This window comes from Sinocyclocheilus anshuiensis, unplaced genomic scaffold, assembly GCF_001515605.1.
Source record: "Sinocyclocheilus anshuiensis isolate Anshui unplaced genomic scaffold, SAMN03320099.WGS_v1.1 scaffold1423, whole genome shotgun sequence".
NCBI classification, from domain to species: Eukaryota; Metazoa; Chordata; class Actinopteri; order Cypriniformes; family Cyprinidae; genus Sinocyclocheilus; species Sinocyclocheilus anshuiensis.
In genome coordinates, this window is record NW_015536552.1 from 188313 (window position 1) to 212797 (window position 24485).

The 24485-nt window shown below is 37.3% G+C and overlaps 2 protein-coding genes and 4 pseudogenes across 3 annotated transcripts; all 6 read left to right on the top strand.

The window, feature by feature from the left end:
• The window catches only part of LOC107701006 (carboxypeptidase A2-like), a 5157-nt pseudogene extending 3607 nt beyond the window's left edge, over positions 1-1550 (top strand).
• Positions 1551-2917: 1367 nt separating this feature from the next.
• Positions 2918-7289, top strand: LOC107700998 (carboxypeptidase A2-like). The gene is made up of 11 exons (XM_016502890.1): positions 2918-3055; positions 3178-3259; positions 3345-3479; positions 3969-4067; positions 4163-4264; positions 4340-4441; positions 4516-4626; positions 6386-6476; positions 6555-6754; positions 6889-6973; positions 7060-7289. The coding sequence occupies exons 1-11, from the start codon at positions 2991-2993 to the stop codon at positions 7245-7247; spliced, it is 1260 nt and encodes a 419-aa protein (XP_016358376.1). The 5' UTR covers positions 2918-2990; the 3' UTR covers positions 7248-7289.
• Positions 7290-8135: 846 nt separating this feature from the next.
• On the top strand, positions 8136-12768 carry LOC107701177 (structural maintenance of chromosomes protein 1B-like; annotated as a pseudogene).
• Positions 12769-13003: 235 nt separating this feature from the next.
• On the top strand, positions 13004-15185 carry LOC107701020 (suppressor APC domain-containing protein 1-like). 2 transcript variants are annotated; one of them, XM_016502931.1, is made up of 4 exons: positions 13004-13814; positions 14366-14512; positions 14584-14692; positions 14815-15185. In XM_016502931.1, exons 1-4 carry the CDS (start codon positions 13737-13739, stop codon positions 14868-14870), a joined length of 390 nt encoding a protein of 129 aa, XP_016358417.1. In that variant the 5' UTR covers positions 13004-13736; the 3' UTR covers positions 14871-15185. The 2 variants fall into 2 exon arrangements, with proteins under 2 accessions (XP_016358417.1, XP_016358411.1); XM_016502925.1 differs by having other exon boundaries at positions 14926-15185.
• A 1763-nt stretch (positions 15186-16948) lies between these two features.
• LOC107701253 (serine/threonine-protein kinase pim-1-like) lies at positions 16949-19553 on the top strand (annotated as a pseudogene).
• An 890-nt stretch (positions 19554-20443) lies between these two features.
• The window catches only part of LOC107701187 (TBC1 domain family member 10B-like), a 39683-nt pseudogene continuing 35641 nt past the window's right edge, over positions 20444-24485 (top strand).

A 24485-nucleotide genomic window follows, 5' to 3' on the forward strand; every position in this document is an offset into this window, starting at 1 on the left:
GCTACTCTACACTGCTACAGCGTCACACACGGCGGGCTAGAGTGAGCGGCGGCCGGCTTGAGTGAGCAGAGGTGGGCGGGCTCGAGAACGGCGCGGCCGACGGATTCGATGAAGGAGCGTCCGGTGGGCTTGCGGCAACCACATGTGACGTCCCCGGGCTGGACTCCGCTTCGTCCACGGTGAAAGCCGATCCGGTGATCCACAGCACGAAGTTGATGTATTTCCTCAGCGACCAGCACGGATCAGCTCCAGGCATGATGAAGCAGATATCGTCCTCTTTTGGAAGGCCAAACAAAGTAGTTTCTCTTTCACAATGAAACACACAGCGCCTTCACGACATGGCGGCGGCGGCAACAACAATACTACAGGGAGAATAAAAGTTACACCTTCTTTCTTTGCGTGAACATTTGGGTGGTGTTATGCAAATCTTCCCACATCGTGACGTAGACATGTGGGGGCGTGTTAGAACGAGCCGTTTTAGGTAGGCGTGGCTGACTCTTAACTTTTATAAAGAATATCTCTTTGGATTTGAGACTTTAGTCTTTGCAACTTTACAGATATTCTTTATGCACCAAGAGCTTGTAACACTCCAAAGAGAACGGAAAAATTGAAATCGCATCATATGACCCCTTTATCCCTATGGCTTCAGTGGCACAGATGCTCCTGACCAGCCTGAACTGGTAAGCAAATCTACTCCCATAAACCTCCTTGGTCGTCTTCTGAATCTCGTTTGTTTTATGATCTCACAGTGATATTTTTTTGTGTGTTTTTTCTAGCATGATGTGGCCACACAGGCAAGCAAAGCTCTCAATTCCTGGCATGGCACCGTTTATAAAGTTGGAAGCATCTTCCACATATTGGTAAGTGGATTGTGGAAGTGGATCTATTTGAACCACTTACCAAGATGTGGTTTATCACATTTAAGTGTTTTTACATTGTGTTTTTTGATACCATAGAAGAACCGTTTGAGGTTTCACAGAGAATCAGTGAACTGGTCTGAAAAAAAAAAAAACAATTAAAAAAAAAAAAGATTTTAATAATTTAAAGAATCGTTTTCCACTATAAAGAGCCAGATTGTGTCAAAGCAGCTTTACAGTGTTAAACAGGAAAATAGCATGTCGATAATGCAAGAGGACAATAGTAAACAGATGTACTTTTGGCCAACCCAGTGACAGCTTTCGTCTATTATTTTATATTTTGAATAATGGTATCACAAAATGTTTGATTTACTGATTGTATTGAAAGGCCTGTGCTACACAGAAAATGTGTGTCATTCTTGTTTTGTAAAGGTGTTATGATATCTATATAATATCCAGGAATAAAAAGTGGTCTCAGTATTGCAAAATTCACATGTCATTTCAGAGCAAGCTAGTGGTGCAAGTGTTGACTGGACTTACCTACTTGGCATCAAATATTCCTTTGCTTTTGAGTTGCGTGACACTGGTGAATATGGATTCCTCCTGCCTGCCGACCAGATCGTTTCCACTGCAAGGGAGACGTGGTTTGCTCTCAGATACATTCTGAAATATGTTTGTGATCACCCTTACTGATAGAAATGTACTGAAGCTTCAGTAAAGTTCCCAGAGGATATACTATGAAACGTGTGTTATTTCAGATATTACGCTTCAGTGTTGTCCAAATAATAAGTTTTGACGTCTATTAGTTCCCAAATCCCACTTTTTTTTTCTTCAAATTTCTCAGATCCATTTTGTGATGGTCAGTGTTTAGGTTTACACGATAACTTTAAGGGAGTTTAAAAAAAAAAAAAAAATCATTATTTTGCGTTCTTTTGCGTTTTGCCTTGTGCAACCTCAATAATCTTTTTGGCGCATCTGAATGACTAGCTACCCATTAACTGTCTTGATGTTTTAAGCACAGTTTAAACGTAATAAAATGTCTGTGATATATTTGTGATGTCTAAATCTACAATAGACTAACAATATAACCAGTAGGCCTACTTATGTTTTGTTGATGCACCATCTGATAAATAATAACAAAATATGAATTTTTGGTAAACTATCCTTTTAATGGAAAGCAATTAGCAACTGAATTGTTGCTAACATTGTTTGAAAATGAAATGAAACATACATGCATAAAAGTAAAAATAACACTTTTAAGACCCAAGCATTTTGTTTTGACTTTCTTTGAGGGTATTCAAATGTTAATACCTCTCATAATTAATGATAGTTTTGTTTCCACCATACTCTCCAATTCTGAACCCAGTTGAGCAGTTCTTCTCCTCCTGGAGATGAAAGGTTTTTGACCATAACCACAGGAACAAACTATATAAGGAAGAAGCCTACAAATCTGATGTATTGTCACACATAAAATCTGGTGTATACTGTACTTTATTCTGCAACAAAGTGCAAGGTCAAAGCCTGAGCATTTGTGGTTCTTGCAATACTTTAAGACACAACATGATTTTTGCAAATCCAGCAACTATTTTTTTTTTCTCAAAGCCACTCATGTAACAGCCTGCTAACTTGTGAACAAACTTAAAGGCATAGTTCAGGTAAAAAAATGAACATTTTGTCATAATTTACTCACCCTCAAGTTGTTCCTAACCTGTATGAATTTCTTACTTCTGTTGAACACAAAAGAAGATATTCTGAAAAATGTTAGTAACCAAACAGTTGCTGGTAGACATTGACTTCCATAGTAATTTTTTCCATACTATGGAAGTCAGTGGAAGTTAAACTCATCCAGGTTTGGAACAACTTGAGGGTGAGTAAATGATGACAACATTTTTCATTTTTGGGTGAACAATCTCTTTAAACTTTGTCAACTTTTGAATTGTTTCCCACCTAATTTTAGAAGCCCTGAGAAATTTACAGCAGTGTTCACCTGGAAAAGATACACACTGGTTGCTTAATAGTCAGCACTGCGTCAGCACTGATATTACTGAGAACTCAACATATGTCTCTGAGCATATAAGAGTGGCTCTCCATGAAAGAGACAAACAGTAGAGATCATTACCAGAACAGGAGAACATGAGAGTCTATCTAGCAGTCTTTGCACTCCTGGCTGCAGTTCACTGCGAGGAGCTCTTTAATGGGTAAGTTCAGATATTTACCTTCTTTTATGATTTATTGCCATACCAGCCTTGTTTCTTGTTCAAAAATGGCTTGTTTCATGTTCAAAATGGGTTTTTTTTTGTTGTTGTTGTTTTTTTGGTAGAGACCAGGTTCTCAGAATCCATGTAGAATCTGAAGACTATATTCAAGCTTTGAAAGAGCTGGAAGAGGACGTGGATTCTGTGGTATGACAGTTTTATATCCGCTGACATATTTCAGTTTTCACTTGAATACCTACAATTTTAATTGCATATATATGCAATCCTGTAGCTGGATTTCTGGACTCATGGCTTCTCAACTGAACGGCCTATTGACATCCGTGTGCCTCACACCAGTCTGTCTGCTGTCAAGGACTTCCTCAAGAAAAACAACGTCCCTTTCACTGTCATGATCAACAATGTGCAGGTTTGTAAAATACAGATCAAAAACATGAACTGAAATGATAAGCCTGTGCAGAATGTATCAATCAAATCAATATCACTAGAAATGTCATGGTAAAACTGTTTAGAAATTTCCTTTTGTCCCAGAATGGAAGCTGTTAACACCGTTCCCACCAACATTGATATCTATAATGATTTTTAAAAATTTTTAAAAATCGTTCCGTACCAAAATTCCATACCACAACTATAACGATAATGGCACAGAGGAACGATATCATTGTAATCAATTTCACAGTGAACTTTAAACAGCTTTAGCGTTTAAAGTGACAGACAACAAAACTGCAGTGCCCGCTTATAATAAATGGAACATTGTTGTACGTTGTTGTCTGTGCTAATATACTTATTGTTATAGTTATCATTCTTGGTGTGAAGGGGCCTTTATGCTTGTTTTCCCCCTGTACAGAACATTTACTGCAAATAAAACTGTAACATACAAGATTTTTCTGTGTCTCAGGAACTTTTGGACGGGGAGAAAGCAGAGATGGTTAGCAATGCAAAGATGGAACGCAGCACCAAGAGTTTCAACTTTGCTGCTTATCATGACCTGGAGACTGTAAGTATGTGGACTAGAAAACCATGTGCATGATGTAAGAATTATGATATGCTTTTCTTACATGAACAAATGTCTGAATATTTTATTCACTTCAGCTTTACAGTTTTATGGACACGCTTGTTGCAAGTCACCCTAACCTGATCACTAAAGTGCACATCGGCAACTCCTATGAGAACCGTCCAATGTATGCCCTGAAGGTAAAGTCTGATACAGTACAGATTTTATGATTGTGAACACGGATTTATTTTTGAATCTATTTGCACTGATTCCAGTTCAGCACGGGTGGTGTGAGTCGACCAGCGATCTGGGTTGATGCTGGAATCCACTCCAGGGAGTGGGTTACTCAGGCTTCTGCTGTGTGGATCGCCAACCAGGTAAGATGAATGAAAAATGTCTACGTAACAAAAAAAAAAGTACATTTGTGAAATAATCGTCTTTTTTGCTTTAGATTGCTTCAAACTATGGCGTTGATCCCTCCGTGACCTCTCTCCTTGGTCAAATGGATATTTACTTGATGATTGTGACCAACCCTGATGGATATGTTTTCACTCACACAGATGTAAGTCACCTGCTGTTGAATTAACTTGCTGAAGGCGCTTTTTATTTATTTTTTGCGATTAGCACTGAGAGCACTAAAATAGATGTCCAGACTCCTGAGTACTCACACCTGTCTTTGTGACAGCCCTAGACTCTCAATGTAGTATCAATGCTAGCCAATAAAAAAATACTCATAGCTCGCAAAATGGTCAACAATTTTGTGGAGTCTTAGGTTGAGCAGGTTTTTTTTTTTTATTACAGTGACCCCCTTGCAGTGTTATTTTAGTATTATTTACATACTATTATCATTATTAAGAATTTTAATTGGCGTTTATTTTTAGATTCTTCAGTTTTCATTTTAATTTTACTTTTAGTAATTATTTTATGTGCATTTGTGATTTTATTACTTTTATTTTTTAATAAATATTACTATGTAGTTTTATTTTATTTTTATTTCCATTTTATTTTTATTTTTTAATTGTTTTCGGTTAGTACTTTTAAAAGTTCTATTTAAGTTAGATGCCAAGGCAACATTTTTCATTTTCTTAATTTCTAATTTCATATATTTATATTCAGTGTTGGGGAAAGTTACTTTTAAAAGTAATGCATTACAATATTGCGTTACTCCCTAAAAAAGTAACGAATTACGTTACTTAGTTACTTTTTATGGAAAGTAATGCGTTACATTACTTTTGCGTTACTTTTTAAATATGAGCAGGGCTTGATTGTTTTTAATATAAAAAAGTTATATTTATAGCAAATGTAAAAGCCCTTTCACACCAAAAAGTGTAATGAATAAACCTCAGGCTGAAGGAAAAGTAAATTCACGTCTGTACAGTAGAACAAAGAAGAAGAAGAAACAGTCTTCAGCAATAAAAAACAATGAAGCACAATTGTTAGTTTATCTAAAGTCATTTTTGCTTATTAGTATGGTTGAACTGGATCATCAAAGGTCAGAAGCAAAGACATTGGTTAATAGAATGGGATTAAATACTGCTGATTTCTCCCAATATGGGGACAGGAAACTTGTCAGTCAATAAATGGGAAAACAAAGTAACTGGTGTTACTTTTTTGAAAAAGTAACTCAGATATTTTCTTGTAAATTAAAAAAGTAATGCGTTACTTTACTAGTTACTTGAAAAAAAGTAATCTGATTACGTAACTCGCGTTACTTGTAATGCGTTACCCCCAACACTGTTTATATTTTAGTTGATTTCAGCTTAAATTTAATTTAACATATAATATTTTAATAGCTTTACAAAATGATTTATACTATGCTTTAAAAAACGTAAGTGATATGACAAAATTAATGGCTAACTTAAATGATTGCAATTTATAATGGCAAAATAATTAATTTTAGTATTAATTAAAAATATATATTGTTTGAAATAAATAAATATTATTTATATTTTTTATACCCAATAGAGTACTAGTAGATGTATAAACCTGAAAATAAACATTAAATTAATATTTATTTACAAGGTTTAAATACTTTAGTAAAAAGTAGGTGGGTATCAAAAAATAAAACAAATTCTGGGGTCTTTACATGCAAATTTCTATGACCTTTCACAAAATAATTATAGAATTATTGTTCCAAAAATCACTTAATGTAGTGGTCAAAAACATAAAGCAAATCTGCATCAAATGTTCTGTACTTATTGTAAAATCTGATGAGCTATTATCTTTCAGTATGTAGCTTTGAGGAGTTTAATACATTCTATGTAACAACTTTGGATTGAATATGACATGTTGACTAATGACATTTGTGCCTCTACATTCAGAACCGTATGTGGCGTAAAACTCGCTCAGTGAACTCTGGCTCCTCCTGCCGTGGCGTTGATCCCAACAGGAATTGGGATGCTGGTTTTGGTGGTATGTAGATATCATTGTTCTCTCTTGTTGCAATAGTGCACCATTTTTTCCCATATAACTGTAGACATGTTCTTCCAGGTCCTGGAGCCAGCAAGGACCCCTGTTCTGAGTCCTACCACGGGCCCTATGCCAACTCTGAGATCGAAGTGAAAAATGTTGTGGACCTCATAATGGGCCATGGCAATTTCAAATCCTTCATATCCATCCACTCTTACTCCCAACTCTTAATGTATCCCTATGGTTACACATGCACAGACATTCCTGACAAGTCTGAGCTTGTAAGTCAATTTATATATATCCATTTAAATTATTTATACTCTGGTTTGTCTTATATAATCACATTTTCAGATGTATTTCTTATTCTTATTTTTTTCTTGTTAATATTTTGTATTGTTGTTTTCATTTATTGTAGCATTCTGTTGGCACAGCTGCGATCAAAGAACTCACTTCCCTCTATAACACCATATACCAAGTCGGAAGCATCTGCAAGATTATCTGTAAGTAGACTGCATACTCTGTTTGAGTACCAAGATATGGCTTCTGACTGTTTTCTGATTGTGAATATTGGCCTGTTATATTTCAGACCAAGCAAGTGGTGGAAGCATCGATTGGACCTACAATATTGGCATCAAATATTCCTTTGCCTTTGAGTTGCGAGACACCGGCTACTACGGTTTCCTGCTGCCTGCCAACCAGATCATCCCAACTGCAGAGGAGACCTGGCTTGGTCTCAAGTACATTATGGAATATGTTCGTAATCACCCTTATTGAGAGAAATGTATTGAAGGTTCAATAAAGGTCTCAGACACTGAAGTAGTTATTTTGAATTGCTTAAATGTTGCTCAAAACATATTTTGCCATTTTATGGTGACAATATTGCCCCAACCCTTTACGAAAATTAACCATGGTTTTACCACAAATTAAACCAAAAAACCATGGTTACTATAGTTAAACCATGGTAACCACAAATGTACCATGGTTTTGCTACACTAACCATAGTTTAACCATGGTATTTGTAGTAAAACTATGGTTATACAAAATATAATCAATACGCCAAAAAAAACATGGTTACTACACTTTTACTACAATAAAACCATGGTTAATTTACCTCAGTCACAGTAGTTTAAAAAAATACATACATATATATATATATATATATATATATATAATAAATAAAATAAATAAAACGTATATATATATATTTTGTTTATAAATTGTGTTATTCTATCAAGATCGTAGTTTGGGACAAGATTAATATGTCAGAATAGGCCTTTACATATATGAATGATTTGATTAAAAAACTTAAAATTCAATTTTGAATTAATTCTAGATGTATATTTTGATATTTTTACTTGATACAAATAATAGATATTTATTTTTGGAAGAAGTAAATACATCTAAGGCTGCATCCGAAAATGAGGTGCCTTCGTGCAAAAACGCTGCCTGCAAAGTCATTGCCTCATACGGCAGCAAGTCAGCTGCCTAAATTTTCGGATGCAGCCCTTCGGATTATGTGTTTGTCTTAATTTTTCTTTGAGGTGATTTTCGAATCGGCAGATTCAGCAGTATGACGCAGTCTTCCCGCCGTCACCTTTTTTCTGTCAGCGAGTTGCAACTTCTTTGAATAAATCTGTTATCTGGCTCATCCACAAATTAAACATGGGTTTCTTAAAATAGTTAAACGTCGAACATGTCAAGTCCTGGCGAGGAAAACAAACTATCGGCCCATTTAAAAGGTTTAATTGTATAATTGGCACTAATGGATCAGGTAAATTGGTAATTAAGCTAATTTGCGTGACTATTCTTATAAAACCGTTAGCTACTGTATACTGCTAGCGCAAAATTAATCAACTTATTAGTAGATTTGCTAAATAATCTACATTATTTAGATGGTTAACGTGCTGCACACGGTTTTGAAGAAATATGTCCAATATATTTACTTAGATGGTGTCATTATCTGTCTATTGTATTTTACGTCTCTTACATTATTATTTTGTATAGATTTTGGCTAATCTAATGTCATTAAGGTTCTTGAATGGGAAAGATGGCGAAGAAATCATATGATGCGATTTCAATTTTTCCTTTCTCTTTGGAGTGTTACAAGCTCTTGGTGCATAAAGAAGATCTGTAAAGTTGCAAAGACTAAAGTCTCAAATCCAAAGAGATATTCTTTATAAAGGTTAAGAGTTAACCACACCTACCTAAAATGGCTCATTCTAACGCCCCAACATACCTACGTCGCTCTGTGGGAAGATTTGCATAACGCCGCCCAAATGTTCACGCAAAGAAAGAAGGCGTAACTTTTATTCTCACTGTAGTATTGTTGTTGCCGCCGCCGCCATGTAGTGAAGCGCTATATGCTTCGTTGTGAAAGCGAAACTACTTTGTTTGGCCTTCCAAAAGAGGACGATATCGCTTCGTCATACCTGGAGCTGATCCGTGCTGGTTGCTGAGGAAATACTTCAACTTTGCGCTGCGGATCGCCGGATCAGCTTTCACCGTGGACAAAGCCGAGTCCAGCCCGGGGTCGTCACATGTGGTTGCCGCACGCATCACAATATGGTGAGGGGTGTAACATTTCCGTCACACGCTTGAGGTATTCGGCCAATCACAACGCACTGGATAGCTGGCCAATCAGAGCACACCTCGCTTTTTCAGACAGATGAGCTTTGTAAAAATCGACGCGTTTCAGAAAGGCGGGGCATAGAGGAGAAACAATAATGTACAGTATGTGGAAAATAATGTGTTTTTTGAACCTTAAACTGCATAAACACATTTCATTACACCAAATACACAAAATAATGTTCTTTTTAGCAGCATCATATGACCCCTTTAATGGTGCCAAAACATGTCGTTTTGTGTACTTTTTAAGAGATCACCACCACAGTACATTTTTGTTTAATAGCAAAAAAACATGGTGCATGTGGATGTTTTGCATGCTAAAAATGTTTAGAAGGCATCATCAGTATTGATTAGTTTTACTGATTGTTTTTTCTCCTCTCAAGGCAAATCTAATGTAATGGATGCTCTTGGATTTGTGATGGGAGAGAGCTGTAAATCTTCGTGTCAGACACACCAGAGATCTCATCCACGGTGCCCACATTGGCAAACCCGTGTCCACCTTCGCCAGCGTGAGCATGGTATACTGTGGAGACAACAATGAAGAAATGATCTTCAGCCGACACATTTCAGGTGAGTGTGATTGAGCTCAGGCTAAAATATATGATAGAACACGTTTGATTGTTTTCTGTTGGTATGATTTTCTTTTTACTGGCGAATCGTCTGAGTATCGTGTGAACGGTAAACAGGTCACTTTGGCGAAGTACACTGGAGAGCTGGATAAGATCGGCATTGTGGATGTAAGCGAAGAATTGTTTGGTGTATCAGGTGCTTCCGTGGCCAACAAACGCTGTAGCATTTGGTTATCGGCCTTTATGATCATTTATAATGTTAATTTTTATTCTTATACTGATCATCAGGGTGCTGTGGAGTCAATTGCCATGATGAATGTCAAAGAACGAACAAAGATGTTTGAACGAATCAGCAACTCCGGAGAGTTGAGTGCCGAGTATGATGCCAAGCTGGCGACACTGCAGAAAGCCAAAGAGGACACCCAGTTCCACTTTAACAAGAAGAAAGCAGCTACAGCTGAGAAGAAACAAGTCTTCAAAGATAAGACTGAGGTATTAAATTAAAGACCTGTGAGATGTCAAAATATTTACATCCTCTTGACAATGTATTTGTCTTGATCTTGTCAGGCGGAAAAATATCAGGCGCTGGTGGACGAACTCAAAGAAAGCAAACTCCAGCTGACCCTCTTACAGCTCTTCCACAATGAGAAAAAGATAGACACGCAGTCAGAATCACTGAGGGACATGCAGGACGCCGCAGCGCAGCAGAAGAACAGCCTGGACATCTGTGAACAAACTGTGAAGGCTCAGAAGAAAGAACATGGGCGGTTGAACAGAGAACTTCAGCAGCTGGAGAAAGAGATCAGGTGAGTCACCGGCAATGCATTGACTTCCGATGTCTTTGAAACCAGAATAAATAAAATGTCGATTTAAGTTATTTTTTTAAAAGGTATACATTTATATATTTTTTGAATTATGTATGTTTATATTATTTATATAAAAAATATTTAAATGTAATTATAACATATTTCTTATATTAATCCCTTCCAGATCTCAGGAGCAGATTCTCAATCAGCAGAGGCCTCAGTACATCAAAGCTAAAGTGAACACCTCCCATCATGAGCAAAAAGTGGAGGAGGCACGCAGATCGCTTCAGAAGAACCAAAGTCAGCAGGCCAAGAAGGAGCAGGAGCTGCAGGAGCTAAGGAGCGAGGTGGCTGAGCTGGAGAGGGCCTGGAAGGCCTCTGAGAGACAGATGGAGGAGGAGGAGGCTCAAAGAGGAGCTGGAGTGCAGCTAGAGGAGAGCCAGATTAAAATTAGTCTTTTGCAAACACGGTCTCCCTGCAAAGACAACATAATTGCAGTGGAAAATAATAATCACTGAAATAAAGTAGAGTGGGACTGAATTTTATCTATTGGGGTTGTATTGAATAGAGAAAAGTGACATTACTGGTTAATATATTTTTTTTCTCACTGACAGGGCATTGATTGTTTCAGCAGAGTAGAAACTGTTTTAATTAGAAATTTTAGGGTCATAGTTGGGGCCGATTTTGAATATGTTGACTGTAAAACATTTCGATATTTTATATACATGTTACACACTATTTGTCTTGATGCAGATGGAGCGGTATAAGGAACTCAAAGAGCTGGCCCGGAAAAAGGGAGCTGTTCTAAACCAAACCGCAGAGAAGCTGCATTGGGAGGTAAAAGTGACGTAACAATGAGTGACGTATACGCGCGAGAGATCACTTCCGGCGCTTGCGTAAACTACGCCAGAGCGCGTACACACCTCACGCACCAGATGCCGTGCGCGCGCTCGAAGACATTTGGACATAGTGGTGTATTAGAGGTAAAAATTATATAAATACTGTTCGGTTTCTCGCACAAACCGATCGTTTCGTGTCTTAGGACATCAATGTGTCGTCACGAGCCGCAGGAAATTTTCATTTTTGGGTGAACTATCCCTTTAAGTGTACTCAAACTTCACTGCAGCTGGACTCAGAGTCTCAGAGCATCAGCACTGGACATTTATGAACATGAGGCGCAGATGGTGTTTGATTATTCAACACTAGACAGTGGCCTTAAGGTGAAAACATGACATTAAAACATTGTCACTCACAGCAGTCATTCTTTTGTGGGAGTGTTGTTTTTGATTTTATTATGTGTGTGTGTAGGCCCTCACTGAAGAGAGTTGGAGAAGCTCAAAGAGGGCGTCTCCTCTCTAGAGTCCATGATCATGATGTCCAGAGCTCCCAACCTGAAAGCTCTAGAAAAGATAAGAGAGGTGAAGGACAGCTTTCGGGAAGTAATGGATGGTACGGGACAAGTATATACACGTTTTTATATCGGTGTAGACTACTACTAAAATTGAAGACTGAAATTGGGTCTCTTACACTAAGGTCTGTCCTGTGACATACGGTTTGGCACAACTGTGCTCAGATTCAGATAAAAAAAAAAAGCAATTTTATCCTCACATTGTAACCACAATTCTCCCCCATTTAGCATTGGTTTTAAAATAATAATAATATATTTGGGAAGTGTGAAGATTTTGGTTTAGTGTTAATTAACAAGTAACAATTTCTGTTAACTATAATAACCCTGATTTCAGCTCAAGTTTGTTGTTGACATAACAAACACTGATCATGTTTTTGTGTTTTTACCCCTTAATAATCATTAACCCTATATGGATCAACATTTGAGACCAGCACACACACCACTAAGAAATACAGTCAGAAGTTTGAGCAAGTGAAGTCCAGATGCTTCCATCTCTTCAGCCAGTGCTTTGAACACGTGTCTGTCGTCATCGACCAGATCTACAAGAAACTCTGCAGGAACGCCAGCGCTCAGGTCATTACTTGACACTTGCTCACTTATTCGGTAATTTGTTTGTTAATTTTATTATTGTATCAGACTTTGTTTGTATGCACATGTCTTTTAGGCCATTCTCAGTGCTGAGAATCCAATTGAGCCCTACGGATGGCATCAACTATAACTGTGTAGCTCCTGGGAAACGATTCATGGCCATGGACAACCTGTCAGGAGGAGAGAAGGCCATTGCTGCTCTCGCTTTGGTCTTTGCCATTCACAGGTGAACAACCGCTTAAAGGGTTACTTCACCCAAAAATGAAAATTGGCTTGTGTTTTACTCACCCTCGAAGCATCCTAGGTGTATATGACTTTGGTCTTTCAGACGAATCCAGTCGGAGTTATATTAAAAATGGTCCTGGCTATTCCAAGCTCCATCATTGCAGTCAGCGGGTGTTGCAGTTGAACGGTCCACAAGTCGTCAAATAAAACGCGCGCATCCATAATAAAACGTCCCTCACACGGCTCCGGGGGGTGAATAAAGGCCTTCTGTAGTGAATCCATGCGTTTTTGTAAGAAAAATATCCATATTTCAAACGTAATAAACACTTTTCTCTTACTTCCGGTATCTGTCAAAAGTTTTGAGTCTAGGTGGTCTATTAGCTTTGAGGTGATTTATATGGCAGTGAACTCATTAAATATTTTTGGATATTAACCCTTTGACGCGTACAATTACAGCCTACATCTAGGCTGGTTCCTGGAGCGTACGATCACACCGGTGTGATTAGAATGTTCAGTGTGTACCCCATACCCGCTTAATTAAGGGAACGCCACAGACAGAGAGAAGGAAAAATGATGGGTTGATGGCAGATAGTGAAGGATAAAATGTTCATTGTTAAAGAAAAACCAGTTGAAAGGGTCTAAAAGATTGAATGTTGAACTGTTAAATTGAACTGCCTAAAGATGTAATCATTTAACAGGTTTGAGCTGTTTTATGTTTTTACTTTATTTTGTATTGACATTTGAATGTTTAAGAGGTTGTTGTGTGATGCAACTTTAAAAGTGTTTTATGTGTTATTGTTAAATGCCAGTTTGCATTTGTTCAATGTGGAAAGTAATTTTAAAACATTTTTATTGTTTGCATTTGTGAAGAGTTTTGTCATTCTTTATTAGTAGTTGTGCAAACTGTACACTTTGACCTGTCTCTCTGTCACAAGGGTGGGGTTTCAGCAAAACATCCGCCTCTGTTATTCTATTCTCTCTTTGTCCCTGCTTCTCTTCTCATCTCCTCAAATATAAAGCTTTGCTTTCCTTAGCAACTCCAATGGCATCTTACACAGTGGTCATTGTCCCTCTCAGGAGCAGTCCTAACAGTCTGGATGCATTGCAGTTCTTCCTCTGGGTTAGTTTGCTTTTTCTTGTATATTTTCTTAGTTGTAATGTTTTTTCTATGTATGCTTTTAGATGAAGTGATTCAAATATACTGTAACTGAAGTGACTATAGTATTATTAGATGAACTAAATGCATTCACATTGTTTAGAATCGGTGACAAGCATACATTCAGTCATGTAATGTATGTACTGCAGTTTTTATGGTATATTAAGTTGGTAATCTGTCATTTTAAAACTAGATGTAAATTTGTATCAGTATTTCTTTCAAACCAACAATCCTCATATTCACAGATGTCAACTATCACAGTTCATCATGACATTCCTGTCCAGCTCTGAGGGGAATATTCAAAGTTCACAGCTACTTAACACACACATTGTGATCTATTTTTATTTTGTTTACTCTGCACAAAGCAATTGTGAGAACTTTTTTTTGTTTTTGTTTTTTTGAAGCAACTATGGAAACAAACACTAATATTGTCGCTGACAATCATGCAAAAATACAACTCCAAATGGATTTTTTTGTAACATTTTAAAATGTAAGAGCATGCGTTTTATTCGCAGGTGAAGAAGATGAAGGACTTGGAGAGGGAAAAGGACTTTTTGTGGATTGGATTGCAGGCTTTAGAGCAGGTGCGAGAGAAGTTATGCTCCAACCTAGAAGACAACATGGAAGTGCAAGACCAATTCAAGAAAGGAGATATGAGAAAAGTGAGTTTTTTGTTTTTTTTGTATCAACATGTTTATGCCTCCTTGTGTTTAATATATTTTCTATTCATCAGGTGTTTCCAGACCCCCCCACCCTACTGTTGGCTCAGATTCACAGAGTGAACAGGACCTTGAGGAATCTACTGTGTGACTCCAGGAATCCCACTGATCCTGCAATAGAAGGTCATTCTTTTAACAATGTGCATCAAATTCCTGTAAAATCATTTAGTTAACTCTTCATTGTCACTTTTATGTGCCAGAACTATTGAGTTCAATGTATTGAAAGCAGTTTACCTTTTTGTTAGGTACTGAAGGACACCAGCCCTCTCCTACCTGTTCAGAAGAAAGTGCTTGTTTTTGATCAGCTGTTTGTTTTGAAGTTCTGTACTGCATTTTCCTGTATTTTGTGCTTGCAGAATGTATTCGGAGTGGATTGAAGTCATTTTCTGTGCGAAAAATTGCCTACTTGATTAGATTTCCATAACATATGGCATACAACTCGCACACTGCTTTGAATGTTTTATTCAAGAATTCAATGCACTCGACTCAACCTTCCATTTCCATTGACCTTCCAGGAATGAATGTACTGAAGGTATATTAACTGCCGTCTGCCATTTAGTTTCTGATACTATTGGATTAAAAATGCAAAACACTTATTTTTGCAATGATAACTTGATACATGCAATGAAATGAGATCATGTGACAACACTAGCATTTTTTCTTTTTATACTTCACATACACTGGCTGCCAAAAGTTTGCAGTAATATTTTAGGTTAATTTTAAAAGGCTTAAAATAAAGGAATTAATAACGTTCACAAGGGTGTACTGAATTCATCAAAAGTGACCGCAAAGACCAATAATTCCAATAAATGCTGTTCTTAAGAAATTTGTTCATTTAAATAATCCTGAAAAAATATATCACGGTTTCCACAAAATATTAAGCAGTAAAAACTGTTTCCAACATTGACAATGATAAGAAACATTATTAATATTCGAGCACCACCAGTAATAATAAAGTACCAAATCAGCATATAAGAATGAATTCTGAACGATCATGTGACACTAGAGACTGGAGTAATGGCTGCTAAAAATTCAGCTTTGCCATCACAGGAATAAAATTACATTTTAAAATAGAAAAGTGATTTTAAATTGTAATATTTCACAATGATTTCTGTATGATTACTTTTGATTACACTAATGCAGCCTCGAATTAAAAATTTTAATTCTAAACTTTTGGTCAGTATATATACAGTATATTTTACCATTTTTGTATGTATTAATACATATTTAAATCGGTAGGTTTTTTTTTCATGTGTGGAATTGAGCAAAAAAAAAAAATAATGTAAAAAGTATTAAAGTCGAAAGCTATCAGTGAAAGTAGTAGTACAGAACTTTTTTTGTTTAGAGTCTTTATATGCGTAGAACGAACATTTCACAGTACAGTGTCAAGCGAGCTGAACTAATCTACATTAATTGGGTTCGCGCTCACATATTAGATACTGTTCTATTGCTCATTCAGCAGTTATTACATATCGAGTTATCCAAGTGAACAGCGATTATCATGGGAAAACGAAGTTCTCGCAGCGCTCAGGTGTATAACTTCCATCAAAGTACACCCCCCAACATCCAGCACTGACGCGGAGTACCACCGTCAGTTCGTTAATGCTGGTGAGGGAAATGAGAGAAAGAGAAAGAAGATGAGGAAGGAGAGTTTTGAGAAGCAGGTGGAGGACCAGGCCACATTCAGTGGTCTTGAAGTCCTCTCTCCTGCAAATCAGCAGCAGGTTCAAACCCCTCCATCCGAAGTCCACCGAAGTCCTGTCAGTCCAGCTTCAACTGACAACAACGAAGTGGACATGACAGTTGATGGTGCTTTTACTGCCATAACCCCAAACATTTACATACACTGCTGTCAGTGTTTGAAATTTCATGTCAACTACAATTATTTTTCTTTTAACAGACTACATTTTGAGCCAGTATTAGGTCGGTAGATTGCTCGGTGAGTGAAGATACACCGCTGTCTATGAAGGGAGACGCTTGGAGGATGGCTTTAGGGTATCATTATTATTTTCCTTACTATATTTAGCTTGCAAATTGTTAAATTTCCCTTATACATAAATACTAATCGTTTTATTATAATAATAATACTAATAATAATCATCTCACTCCAGTTATTTTGTCATTATGTCCATTATTTTGACCTAGTGTACTTGACATGTTTGAAATGTGATTGTGATTATGTTTTGTTCATCAGGTGACAGTGAAATTAGCCAGAAAGCCAAAGACAATGGAATACATCCACATTGTAAGTAGATACATCAACATTCAGTTTTAAATGTAAAACATGTAAACAGTTTGTCCAGGACTGGACTAAATCTTGTTTGGGAAAGCACCTCCATCTAACCATGATCTTTTAAATGATCTTTCTTCTAGCCTGGTCATTCCGCACCCCTTCCCTTAGAGGTCGGCTTGTTACTTCTTGCTAATAAGGGTCCCGACGTTCCAGAGATCATTCATCTGCTGGACTGGCAGGACCAGCTTGACCACTACATTATGGTCCTGGAACGTCCCTCACCCTGTGAAGATCTGGTGGACTTTTTGGAGCATCATGGAAAAACTCTCAGTAAGGACATGGCACAGTTTGTCATGCTGCAGGCAACACGCGCCGCTCAAATGAGCAGATGCAGGACCAAACTACTGCACCAGAACATGAGAGAAGCACTGATGGTAAATCAATCAAATCTACAGCTCTGTGCATCAAGAACTCTACAGGATTTTCACCTAAATATGGGTTTCCATAATAAGGACTTTATTAAGGGAAATTAGAATGATGTGTCATAAGTAAAAATTCACACCATCACACATTATATCCAAATCCAATTGAAGTTTGATTAAGACTGTGAACTGATTCTTTCCCCCAATTTTTTAACGCAGATGAAACCAAGTGGACAATTGTTACCACCAGCCGGAGGAGAAAAAGGAATTCACACAGTGCTCAGGTGTACAACCTCTATGAAAGTACATCTTCAACATCTAGCAGCAGCGCAGCAGAGTACCTTTAGTCCACTAGTGATGATGAGGAAGATGAGGGGCCGGAAAGAAAGAAGAAGAGGACGGATAGTGTTGAGGAGGAGTCCTCTTTGTATTTCTTTGACCGGAAAGGCAGCCCAGGTCAAGGTCAGGCTCAGCAGGTGCAGGAGCAGGCTGATGTCCCGTTATACAGAAGTCCCGTTATAAAGGTAAATCAAATACCCTTGTTGAGAATAAGCCTAACCCTAATCAAAAATGCCCCTAACTGAAGAATCATTTGATATTTCCCGCTTTAGAGCAAAGTCTTCTGCAGGACATTAACTGTCCTGTAGCAGATGGTGGTCGTCAGGAGCCTCCTTCTAGTCAACCTGAAAATCAGCAGAACATTTTGAGCCGGTATAAAGTTGGCCGAATGCTCTGTGAAGGAGGATTCGGCACCGTCTATGAAGGGAAGCACTTGGAGAACGGCCTTGAGGTATTGTGATTTTACAGCGTATATTTAGCTAGCAAATTGCTTTATCTCACTCTGTCCATTTCAAGTCCTCTTGGTTTATTTTATGTCCACTATTTAGTGAACTTGACATGTTTAAAATGAAATTGTAACCCTTTTTTTCTTGTTGGAACAGGTGGCAATAAAATTTGCCAGGAAGACGAGGAACATGGTTTGCATCAACATTGTAAGTAGTAACAGTTTCACAGTTTAAACAATTTGTCCAAGACTGGACTGAATCCATATTTAGTATAACTCTTCCATCTAACAATTCTAAAAATGATCTTTCATCTAGCCTGGTTATCCTACACCTCTTCCATTGGAGGTCGGCCTGTTACTTCTGGTTAATAAAGATCCTAAAGTACCTCAGATCATCGAGCTGCTGGATTGGCAGGACCAGCCTGACTGATACATCATGGTCCTGGAACGTCCCTCACCTTGTGAAGATCTGTTTGATTATGTTGAGCGATGTGGTGGCACCCTCAGTGAGGATGTAGCGCGGCTGGTCATGTGGCAGGCAACATACGCCGCATACATGTGCTATCAGCATGGAGTGTTTCACATCAAGCTGGACAACCTCTTGATCAGTCCCAAAACCCTTGAAGTCAAGCTGATCGACTTCGGTTGTGGGGATCTGCTGAGGGAAACTGGTTATGACATCTTCTGGGGTATGTATTATTCATCAAATGTGAAGTTTAGGATTCTAGTGACGACTTGAAGCATATTCCACTGTACTGTAGCTCGCTTATCAAATAAAATGTCTTTCCTTCAGGCATAGCGGAGTATTTCCCCCCTGAGTATGACATGGAGGGCAGGTACCACAGGAAACCTGCTACTGTATGGTCACTGGGAGTGCTCCTGTTCGTAATGGTGTGTGGACGCTATCCCAAAAATAAGGACTTGCTGGAGATAGGTTGGGGCAAATGGTTTGAGCCTGGCTTGTCAGACGGTAACATGGCATTCATCAGAACAAAAAAGACCAATTGTAATTCTAAATCATACAAAACATCTAAAAAAAGTAACATCTGAGCCAAGTGTTGGACTTTTCCCAGAATTTCTGAACTTATAATTTAGAACAGTCAAATCTTTTCATTTTATTTCAAAGACAGCAGGTGCAAAATTAAAGATTAAAGATTATAACCTGACTCTCCCATCTCCCCCTTCCTGCAGATTGCTGCCATCTGATTCGGTACAATCTTCCTTCAGCTGACGTCAGTGGCCATCCCTCCACACCTTAGCATTGTTTGGAGCTGGCAAGCCTTGGTAGCACCTAGACAGTCCAAAAAACACCCTGTCACCTGTCATCGTGGTCCCAGAATTTCCTCTCATGGCCGCCCAAGAGGGCGATGCATGTGAAAGCTGTTCCTGCCACAGCCAGCCTAGAGATTCCTGTCTCGGCCTCTCCATTCCTCAGCTTAGCATCTGACAGACTGACATCAGTGGCCTTTACAAGCCTTAGCATCTTGCAAAGCTCCCAAGCCTTGGTAGTCTGGCGCCTTGGCTTGAGGCAGTATCATAACAGCATACTTTAACAATGCAGTTATTGTACAGTTGGTTCAATAGTTTATATCAGGGGTGCCCAAACTCGGTCCTGGAGGGCCGGTGTCCTGAAGAGTTTAGCTCCAGCCCCAATTAAACATACCTGAAGCAGCTAATCAAGCTCTTACTAGGCATACTAGAAACTTAAAGGCAGGTGTGTTGAGGCAAGTTGGAGCTAAACTCTGCAGGACACCGGCCCTCCAGGACCGAGTTTGGGCACCCCTGGTTTATATAAATAATATGGTTATATATATATAATCGATACATAAAAAACAATTGTGCCATGATTACAAGTGATTTTTATATATCACAACAACATAGTTTAAAAGCATAGTTTATTTATATTATATCACTACAGCATACAGTATTTATTTATATAACATTACGGCATACAGTAGTTTACAGCATAGTTTAACAATGTACAATTTGTACCATTTAAAATAATATCACTCAGAAATATGGCACAATTCATGTATTTATTTGATGGATTGTATTTAATGTGTTGAATAAAATTGAAAATTGTTGCGTGAGAGGTTGTCATAGTTCATATAATGTTCCGGATTTATCAGATGAAATATGTAATATATATTAAATGTAATATAATTTAAATAAGTGAGGAAATTTGATTTTATTTTTTTTTGTGTGTAATTTACTTAGTCCTCTTAGTGGGCTTGGCCACCCAGTGGAACGTAAGAGACTCAAAAATACACAATAGTAAGTGTTCCATTCATAAATGTAATTTTATGTTCTTTTTATACGATATTTTTGAGTGTGTCAAGTTTAATATAATTTATTTAAATGCTTTTGTGACTGGCTTATTGGCTCGAGGCTTTTATTTTGAAGAGTAGTTGCATTGTGTTCGTCTTGGCGCTAGTTGAAGCGTCGGTTACAGTGTACAGTGCGCGTTCAGATTCAGAATGAAATCAGACTGATTGTAGGAGAATCATGTTGAGGAGAGCGAGCAGCGGGAAGAGCAGCTCGGTGGGGTTTGATGAATTCGGTTTTGCTCTCAGCAAGAAAAGAGACAGGAAACTCCAACACAGATGTCACGACTACAGGTAGATGTTTACTAATATACTAATACTAAGAGTAGTTTAGAATTCAGTTCGTTTTCATAACTCGAGATATAATACTTCGTAAATAAGTTGACATGAATGAACGCTGTAAGTTATGTTGTGATGCGCACTTGGCAAGTAACATGTTAGCTGTGTTTCCCTCAGTTATCCTCAGCCTAATCCAGTTAAAGTGAAGGAACTGTGTGAATTCCTCAGTTACTGGAATGGAGCCAGTTTTATCTGCAGAAATCAGGTGTGTGCATGTTTCTCTATATAGCTCTGTGTTACATTTGCCAATGGTTGAGCACCATTCAGAATTGCGAATCCATTTAAATTCACAGAAATGTATATATCAGTTATAAGCAGTGTTGGGGAAAGTTACTTTTAAAAGTAATGCATTAAAGCTGTTCCTGCCACAGCCAGCCTAGAGATTCCTGTCTCGGCCTCTCCATTCCTCAGCTTAGCATCTGACAGACTGACATCAGTGGCCTTTACAAGCCTTAGCATCTTGCAAAGCTCCCAAGCCTTGGTAGTCTGGCGCCTTGGCTTGAGGCAGTATCATAACAGCATACTTTAACAATGCAGTTATTGTACAGTTGGTTCAATAGTTTATATCAGGGGTGCCCAAACTCGGTCCTGGAGGGCCGGTGTCCTGCAGAGTTTAGCTCCAACCCCAATTAAACACACCTCTGAGTTTGCATTTCACTGTTTTAATTCATTTTGATGAATACTAAATCTGTTTTTTGTGAATGGGATGAATTAATTCACATTTAGTCTAGAACTACAGTAACATCATGTTCACACAGCGCACACAACTCCTCTGCACTTCTGATTTCTCCCAATATGGGGACAGGAGACTTGTCAGTCAATAAATGGGAAAACAAAGTAACTGGTGTTACTTTTTTGAAAAAGTAACTCAGATATTTTCTTGTAAATTAAAAAAGTAATGCATTACTTTACTAGTTACTTGAAAAAAGTAATCTGATTACGTAACTCGCGTTACTTGTAATGCGTTACCCCCAACACTGGTTATAAGTGTAATCTTTAATCGCTTGTTTTTAGAGAAATGCATCTATTATATTCTTCATAGAAGAATTAATGATTTATAGCAAAACTTGTGTTGGGCAAACTACATTCTTCTGTTGAATTTATTAAATGAACTTCCTGTCATTCTAAACCCAGTTTCAACACATCAAAAAATCAGAGACAAATTTTAAATTATGACTTTTGCCCCACACTGCATTTAAAATGGTTTACATAATATTTTAATGCATTTAGTAATTTTTATGTTTCATTTTTCTCAATTTCAGATCGAGAAGTTTATTCGTATCGGTATTCCTCCAGCAATACGTGGACGAGTTTGGAAATGCCTCCTAAATATCGACAGTATCAGAGCTGCCAGCTCTTTTGATTATGAGGTGCAACCCCGTCAAAATATATTTTTATTATTATGCAAACTTGAAGTGTGATGCTTTGAAAGACATTTGCCTTGTTTTTGACCCATTTTGATTGTTTACTTCAGGCTTGTCAGGCTGAGATCCGTAAACCTCTGGTTGATCTTGGAGTGAGTGAGTACAGTATCATCCCTACTATAGACTCTCTAGTGGACACAGAGAATGAGATCAGCAGCGGACAGGCTTCGGATCTCCTCAGCGCTGACCTAACGCTCTTCAAACAGATCGCCCTCGACCTGCGTGAGTTGTGCCTTTGGATGACCACTGAAATTACATGATGTTTTCCATACATTCGTTTGAACTATTTTGTTTACATTAATTTGAATATTTTTATATGAATTAATTAAAAGAATGCTATAACTTAGGAATAATAAGTTTGAAATAATATTTAATAATGTTTTTGAGTCTTTTAGGTTCACCACCACTGCATTTATTTGATAAAAAATACAGTAAAATCAGTAATATTGTGACTTAATATTGAAATTTAAAATAACTGTAAAATAAATTCTATTTTAATATATTTTAAAGTGTAATTTATTCCTCTGATGGCAAAGCTGAATTTTCAGCAGCCATTACTCCAGTCTTCAGTCACATAAAATCATTCTAAAATGCTCATTTAGTGCTCCATTATTATTACATTTTGGTACTCCGTTATTAATAATGAGTTTTGTTGTTATCAATTTAAAAAAGCAGTTTTTGCTTATTACCATTCTTTCTTTTTTTTTTAGGATTTTTTGATAAAAAGAAGGTACAGAAATACTATATAGATAGTATATATACAGTCAAACCAAAATTTATTCAGACACCTTCAACATTTCACACGTTATCAGTTTATTCGCTATAGTTTAGAAAATGGTAATAAAATATGACAAGAACTCAGCGTTAAACTGTGTCAGAACAAATTCATCTTGATAATGTCAGATAACACTTAAGCAAAACATTTGAATAATTTTTGGTCCCAAATATTTATCAATTTTACTGGTAGTCCACTGTATGAAGAATTTTTGGGTATAATATGTCACGGTTTACTTTATTTTTGCTATCCTCACTTACATAAATGAACTTTAGTGTCCTACTCCCTCCCCCTAGTAAAAAAAAAAAAAAAAATGAAAAATTATATCTGGTGTCTGAATAATTTTTGGTTTTAGCACACTAAAAATAAATCAATCACCTCTACTCCCATATAAAAAACACTATTTATTTAAATGACATTGAGAATAAAATTAAAAGTTAATACAATATGGAAATTAGCTGTTTCAACAAAGCAGCATTAAAATAAAAAAGGTTGTCCGTAAAGGTCTGGCTCAGTTAACATGTTTTGTATGACCATCATCCAACATTCTCCACAATGAGCCGGGGCTCCAAAAGAGAATCCCAGCGCTCTGTCAGCTGCAGGAAAGACATCAAAGAAAGGCTTGTTTTAGCCTACCACAGCATACACTTGTACAAAGAACTGCCCTTATTCACTTCAACAATTATACGGGATAATCAGAAAGCAACATTTGTGTGGGATTGGGGGATGGGGTTATAATCCAAACTACAAAAGAGGGTTTAGAGCTCGCAACAGCACTGTCAGGACACTGCATGTGTTAAACATGGAGTATGCACATTTATATCCCTTTGAAACGTGTGTGTCAAATGCACTTCCCCAGCAAGCGTTGTAATTATGATCCATAATCTGAATTTAAAATACAACATGAGTCTGAGAAATACTTAGTCATGGTGCTAATTAGTCACAAACACTCTTCTTACTACAAGCAATTTTTATCCATACGACTACCACTGCTGATATCTAAAACATCTCCCTACCAATATATGTAATGGCAAAATGTAATTTTGTAAGTGTATGCGTGTTATATAACTCATATTATACACATATTCACTTAACGACAACAAGTACATTGGCCTTTGTTTAGTAGGACCCCTGAGCAGCTCATATGAATTTCCAATCCATAGTAAAACCGTTTTAATAAGTAGATAGATCTGTCTCTGAATTCTGATTGGTCAATTCAATGTTACAGCCATTCTAAAATCCATGTGATGTGGTGGGTGTGAACTTGACGTGGTTATTATGTAATATTTAAAGGAATATTTCAACCAAAAATGAAAATTTGACACGACACCAGTCCATCAGCAAAAAAAAAAGCTGTTTGTATTTAACAAAACAATTAACTCATTTTAAACTCTTGCTTCTGGCCATAATCTATAATGACACTTCCTCCAGTAAAAAAAAAAAAAAAAAATGAAAAATTATATCTGGTGTCTGAATAATTTTTGGTTTTACTGTATGCAGTACATTTTGGCAAGTAATTTATAAAATGTTAATAATTAAAATGTTTGTACAGTGGGTACGGAAAGTATTCAGACCCCCTTCAATTTTTCACTCTTTGTTATATTGCAGCCATTTG